General features: G+C 34.4%; 1 protein-coding gene across 1 annotated transcript; it reads right to left on the bottom strand.

Moving 5' to 3' along the window:
- Window positions 1-5,060: 5,060 nt before the first annotated feature.
- On the bottom strand, window positions 5,061-6,471 carry LOC126728268 (uncharacterized). Its single transcript, XM_050434121.1, has 2 exons — window positions 6,212-6,471; window positions 5,061-6,030 (listed from the first exon to the last, which is right to left on the bottom strand). Exons 1-2 carry the CDS (start codon window positions 6,469-6,471, stop codon window positions 5,061-5,063), a joined length of 1,230 nt encoding a protein of 409 aa, XP_050290078.1.
- Between the last annotated feature and the right edge of the window lie 1,000 nt (window positions 6,472-7,471).

The raw sequence follows: 7,471 nt of genomic DNA, 5'->3' as shown, positions 1-7,471 counted from the left end.
CTGCCAGCCTCATTGAAGTTTCTTCTTCTTCTTCTTCAATCAACATATAGATTAGGTAAATCATGTATAGGCTCTGTCTCAGCATGCTTGCAACCGCAATGTGGATTGTAGTATTTCACTTTTCTTAGAGACTCGTTGGAAAAGTGTAATTATTGATTTATTGGGTATTTCAATTCATTGGTTTTGTATTTCATCTCTTAATGTACATGAAAGGGGTCTAATAAATTGATATTGTCAATGTTAGTTGAGAAGAATGATGATCCCAAATTTGTATAACTTATAGTGATAGGCCATGTGTGTGTGTGTATATATATATTTAATACTACTGAAAGTGCAATTATTGATTCATTGGGTTATATTTTGTGAAACAATTTACCATTTGTAAACACTCAATGATATATGAATTCATGGTAGCCTTGAAACACTTGGGTAAGTGTAAAGGGTAAACCCGAAAACTAAACCTAACCAAAACATTGCAACAGAAACTTGCAGATGGAGGATTGGAATAGCAGAGAGCATGAAAAAATAATAATAATAATAATAATAACCAGCGGCAAGGCGACGGTGGGACAAAGACTCCAACACCGAAGAGAAGGTTGTGTTGTAGTGGTTCTACACTTCTAGTTCATCTCTCTCTAAACGTAGCTTTCTACCTCCCTCAACTGAGCTGATAAATCATTTATAATGTCAGTTTCCTCTCACATGAGTTTTCCGTTAGTTTTTTAACACCAAACTAACAAATGTACTGATTTGGCAAGTGTATAAAGTTAAAAGAGTAAATTGGTCAAAATAAAATTTTAGGAGGTGCTTTGGCCACTACTCCAAAGCTCAAGGGGTGTAGGGCATTTTTTCCTTTTAAGTACTTCATTGCACAACCATCAAGCATGGTTTTTATTTTTTATTTATTTTTATTTATTTATTTTTTCCAGTTTTTTGGGAGGTTTTTCATCTCTTGACCTTGGTACTCTGGATAGAGGTGCACTAGTTTTTTTTTTTTTTTTTTTCCCAAAAATATCACTTTAATCCCTACATTTTTGGATCACTATCAATTAGGTCCAGATTATCAACACACACACACACACAAAAATTATCAATTTGGTCCCTATATTTTGGTAGCAGCAAAATTGTTTTTTTTTTTTTTTTTTTTTTTTTTTTTACTTGCAGTCAATTTAAAAATACTATATTGATCCATAAATTTTGGAGCCATTGTCCATCTGATCCCTTTTATATATATATATAACAAGCAGGTTGGTTTAGGATGGTTTGTGCAACTATTCTAGGGACATAATTAGCCACAATTTACCACAACTTGCACATTTGTCAACTTGTAATTAGTTTACATCACTTACACATGGGACAAATTGTGTGTCCATGGACTTTTTTATGTGTTTTGTGTCAAAAATCTAAAGAGCAAAAGATTTGAGGGGAAAAAAGAGGCAAGATTAGGTAGGAAGATAATGGATTATTCTAGGTAGGAATTCAGGACTTGTGAATTCACCTCAACATGCTGCGATATCTCAAATGAATAATTTTTATTTTTTGACCCTTATATAATACTCATTTTGTTATATAGTATTTATGATGTTTCCCCACAATATTACCGAATGCTTTGAAGTTTAATCTTCTTAATTCGTATTTTATAATTTTTCCTTATCCTAGAAGCAGTTTTTGACTATTGAGTTTGTTTTCTTTACTAATCGATATATATACGATTGGAATTACATAATTATTAGACATTTCTAGGAGTCCATACCCTATTATAAATTTAATATTTAAAGTATTAAAATAACATTTAAATAAAATGTACACTTCCACTCCATTCTCACCACCAAATCCCAAGACCCCAATCTCAAACACCTTGTTCATAATCTAAATGAAACAAAATCATTTGTATACTAACATAAATAGAACGTAATCAAACAAAGAAAAATTGGCTAAATATGTCCATCAATTTAATTGTCTCTAATAGGGCGTCTATATCCCTTTTAAAAAAAAAATTAAAAAACAAAACAAAACAAAAACAAAGAGAATGCTAAAATTCAAGAAAAGCCTAAGATAAAATTGACTGAACTGGTCTTGTATTATTGGTTTACAAAGGAGCTTTGTTTTTATTAGAGATGTAGAGCACACTACTAATTAACCACAGTTGTATATCAAAACTGTAACATTAAATTAAAATATTTGAAACTAATTCGAACAAACCACATTAACTATAATTAATAGCACTAACGGCTAAATAACCAAAGAGATACAGGTAGATAAGTACTAAATGTGAAAGACACATGAGAAAATAGAACAAAAAAGTTATGTGAAAATCATGGTTTTCAGATCCAAACCGTTCAAAGAACTGGAAAAGGGAGAGGTTCAAGGTTTTTAAGGACGAACCGAGGTCAAACCGTGATGATACCATAATTAATTTAGTAATTAATTAAAATACAAATAAAGGTATATTAAATTTATAAATATTATCAAAATTGACTAAAAATATCTAAAAATAATTGAAACAAAATTTATAATAAAATTTCATGATATTTTAAGGTTAATAGAAAATAGTACAACATAAATTAAAAAAAAAAAAAAAAAAAAAAACTTATAATAGTCCATCAAGTCTAAATCATTTGATTAAATAAATAAAAAAATCACTTTTAATTATTTTAGTATATTCCCATGCAAAGGCATTATTCTTAAATCACAAGTAAAGTTATCAAAGAAAACAAATTTAATAAATTGAGAGAGAGGTAATAGAATAAGTTGAAAAATTATAAATCACCTAAGTCTAAAATAAATATATTAATACTTCATATTTGTTCTCAAGGAACCTAAGTGGTACGTTGGTCATAGTACTTGTAAGGGTAGGTTTTGGTTCCTAAGCCCAAAAGGTAGAAGGATTCAGGCCCAAAGAGCCCAACACAATGAATTTTTATAGAGTGGGCTAAAAACTAGGTTTTGGTTAGTTAGACAACGCCCCTAATGAATTTAAGATTGAAATAAAATAAAGGAAAACAGGTTTTATGCGAAGAAATCCTTCCTCAACAAAGTCCGAGGAGAGTAGCTCTGGAGTATATTCTTCTTAAATCTGATTACAATTTCAGTTCTTTGTATTACATTCTTTTTTAGATTTTTAGATGAACTCCCCCCTCTATCCCTGGAGTATCTCTCACATTATATAGCCTATTTTGGCTTATCTTGGCCCTCTATTTGTTGATTTTGCAGGCCACTACTCGAGTGCTTGTCCCATCAGACGCCCTCTCAAGTCTTCTGTGAGTTGTGACAACCAAGACAGCACTGTTCAAGGGTTTTCTTCACATAAATAAGGTCAGGGTGTTTGGTGAGGTGCATTAAATGTGGTGGCAGCTACCATCACTCCAATCACATCAGGGCTAACCCCCTCTCTGAAGCTCTTCCTCTACAGTGTGGCCCCCTCTGGTAATGTGCTATTGACGTGGCCATGGCCCGCCTCTCCGGCCTTACCATCCGAGTGTATGGACTTCTCAGAACCAAAGTTATTAATACCATTTCGGAGCCTGTTTCGGTTTGCCCAGTGGAATGGAATATTTCGGTACCAGCCGATTTCGGCATACCGTTTCAGGGTGTTTCAGGGTTCCTAAAAAATAATTTATATATATTCTTGTAGAACATAAAAATTGTCAATTCTAATAAATAAATAACTAAATATCAAATAATACAAATCATTTAGTCTTAACTCTTGTCTTAAACATCAACATAACATCAATTCAACATAACATCAATTTAACATACACATAGTCTTAAGTCTTAAATCTTAAGTCTTAAACATCAATTCAACATACACTTAGTCTTAAGTCTTTAAGTCTTAAACATCAATATAACATCACACAATAAAAACATTTAACATTAATTTAACATAATATTCCTACTCCTCCTCATCATCATCCATGAAAAAAGGATCAAACTCATCATCAAAAGAAATCCCATAAGAACTACTAGCACCCATTGGAAGATTTGTCAAGACATGTTCATTGTTGTTGTCATCATCATCATCGTCATCAACATCAATAGTTTCAAGTTCAGCATCCTCTTCCACATTCACTAGGGTTGCTAGTTCATTAAGACAATCCCAATTTATGTCATCTGGATTAAGAAGTGCAGGTTCTTCAGCCACCCAATCTCCCATCAAGTCAATGTTATCCAAGCTTATAGGATCCATTCCATACTTATTCCTTTGAATGTTCCTACCAATGAAAATATTAAACATTAATGTCATTTTATAAATTATAATTATTTGAAAGTACATTTCATTTACATATGAGTAACGATTATAAATTTACCTTTCTCGAAGCCTCAAATTATAATGGACAAAGACCAAATCATTTACTCGTTTATGTTCCAATCTATTTCTCTTCTTTGAGTGAACATATTCAAATGTGCTCCAATTTCTCTCACAACCAGTTGCACTACAACATTGACTTAGCACACGAATGGAAAATGATTGTAAGTCTGGAGCTCCAAGTCCAAATTGCTCCCACCATGAAACTACAATAACATATAAAAATGTAAAATAAGCATTGCTCGTGTAATCTTACAATAACAACTGTAAAGGATAAATAGACATATTGAAAGGAAATACTATTAAATTGTTAATGTTTACCTGGATTTAGTCTCTCTCGTTGGCGGATTGCTAGTGATGTGCCAAAGTCACCAATTGATTTTTTGTACTCATCAAGTTGTGAACTTATTTTGTCTTGAATGTCAGGATCGGGAACCAACCTCATTAGAGTGCTTAGCAACCCTCTTTGAACTTCATTTTGCCTTTTAAATGAAGGCCTAAAGTATATTGCAGGGTTAAGAAAGCAACCTGCTACATGCAGAGGACTATGAAGTTGTTTGTCCCATCTAGTATCAATAACTCTAACATAATGTCCATACAAAGAAACTTTGTTCTTCAACCTTCTTTTTATTTCCTCTTTTGCTTTGTCCATTGCTTCATACAAGTGCCCCATAGCAGGTTTCTCATACCCATCAACAAGACGAAGTACTCTAACTAAAGGCTCACTAACTTTCACTATGTGCTTGCATTGAGACTAAAACGCATAATCTTCCAAAACAATTTTACTTATCTCCTTCCCAACGGCAGTCTTAGCACGGGGGCATGAAAGCCATTTATCACAAGTGAACATTTGTCTAAGCTCTTTTTTGAACCTTAGCATGCTTTGTAGACTTAAGAAGTTAGTGGCAAACCTTGTAATTGCAGGACGACATAACTCTCTTCCATTTGTAAAATCTTGCCTCATCAAGTCTAAAACAACTCCATGGTTGTAAATGAACTTTGTTATCTTTTTTGCCTTCTTAATTGCTTCATCAATAAGAGGGAACCACCTAGGATTAGCAATATTCTCCAACATCAAGTCTATGCAATGAGCTGCACAAGGAGACCAAAATAAAGTACCATACTTCTGCTGTAATTTTTTTCCAGCTTTTTTATAGGCAGAAGCATTATCTGTAATCAATTGCACAATATATTCCACACCAATTTCTTGAACAACAGAATCAAATATATTAAACAAAGTTTCAGCATCCTTTGTAAGGCCTGAAGTGTCAATAGATTTCAAGAACATGGCTCCCCTTGGACAATACACCAAAAAATTCATTATTGGTTGCTGCTTTTGATTTGTCCACCCATCAGACATTAGTGAACAGCCATATACTTTCCAATCATTTTTTATATCTAACAAAAAATCATTAACTTCATGGACAACATTTTTCAAAAGGGGTCCCCTCAACTCATAAAAAGAAGGCCCCTTAAATCCCGGCCCAATAGCAGCAATGGAATCAATCATAGGTTGATAATAGGGTGACTGAGATGCATAAAAGGGTACATTAGAACGATACCACCATCTTGCCACATTCATTTTTGCATTATCAATCATTGCTTTTGTAGCCAAAGCACTTCTTATAGAGGGTTGAGCACCGGGGGTTGTTCTAGGAGCAAAATAACTCTTAATTTTCTTCTTTCCTCTTATTTGACCCATATCATTGTCAACATCCTTTCCCCTAGATTTTCATTTACCTAATGTTTAAGGGGGACTCTTTTCAACAACCCTAACCTCATCCTCCTCCTCCTCCTCCTCCTCCTCCTCATCAACATCATATGGGTTCCCAATTTCTAATTGAATCCTCTTTTTAGTTTGTTTAGATTTTTTTCAAGTCTTCAATCATTTGTTTCATTTGAAACCTAATATCAGATGAAACCTTTTTACATGGTTCAACTTGACCTCTAATCCCAGCAAGATGATACTTAAGTCTAGTAATACCACCCCCTTTAATCAACTTATTACAATGCAAACATATAGTGTTATTTTTTGCATTAGGCACTGCACGAGCATGAGCCCATGCAGGATCATCTGATCTTGCAGGGGCAGAGGCCACAGAAGCAGAGGAAGCACCTGCACGGGCATGAGCCCATGCGAGATCCCCTGAACTATGATGAGCCATAATTTACTGTTCAATGAAATGAAATGAAATTCAATCAAATGCATGAACAGCCATATATAGTTAATGAACAAACAAATCAAGTTAAGAAAAAAACTAAACACAGTTTGGCTGAAGCTTGAATCCGAGAGAGTGAGAGTAAAACTAAACACAGTTTACCCAATTTGTTCAATCACATATCTTAACAAACAAATCACATATCTAATATCTTAGTAAGTTCTTAAATCTTAACCACAAACAAATCATAAGAAAAAAAAATGATTTGGCTGAACTGAAGCTTGAATCCGAGAGAGTGAGAGTAGAGAAAGAATACCTGATTTGGCTGTTCAATCTGAGAGAGTGAGACTGTGAGAGAGTCAAAGACAGATGAGTATGAGAGAGTCAAGTGATTGAGAGAGCACAGCACTGAGCAACGGCAGTGAGCACGAGCATGACGGCAGTGGGCACAAGAACGACGGCAGTGAGTGAGGGATTTGAGAGTGAAAGTGAAAGTGAAAGTGAACGAATGAAAGAAAAAGGGTCTGAGTTAGGTCTTTTAGTCAAGTCCAAAACGGTGTCGTTTGGACGTTACTGTTTTTTTTTTTTTTTTTTTAAACTCCGAATCCCGTACCGGCTGAAATTTGCATACCGGCCGAAATTGGCCGAAATTCACCGGAACAGCCAGAACAGACCGAAACTTCCCGAAATCTGACCCGAGGTGGAACAGGGGGGGTTTCCGGTACCGGTTTGCATACCGGCACGAAAAATTTCGGCCGTTCCAGTTGGAACGGAACGGTATTAATAACAATGCTCAGAACTGTATTGACCTCCTCGGCCTTGGGTATGATAAGTGGCATGATTACCTTATTAAATTTCTGTACCCCACAGTTTTAGTCATGGTTCTTAAATAAAGCATAAGGCCTCCGATTCTATGCCCCATAGCTCTCTATTCTCTATTTTTAAAAATTAAAGTAAACTCTTTGACCCAGTTGAACCGATTCACAGTTTGGACGATTTTTCAGGT

The sequence above is a fragment of the Quercus robur genome, chromosome 5 (assembly GCF_932294415.1).
Source record: "Quercus robur chromosome 5, dhQueRobu3.1, whole genome shotgun sequence".
Taxonomy (NCBI): Eukaryota; Viridiplantae; Streptophyta; class Magnoliopsida; order Fagales; family Fagaceae; genus Quercus; species Quercus robur.
Note: the sequence above shows the minus strand (reverse complement) of the source record. Positions and strands in the feature narration are given on the sequence as shown.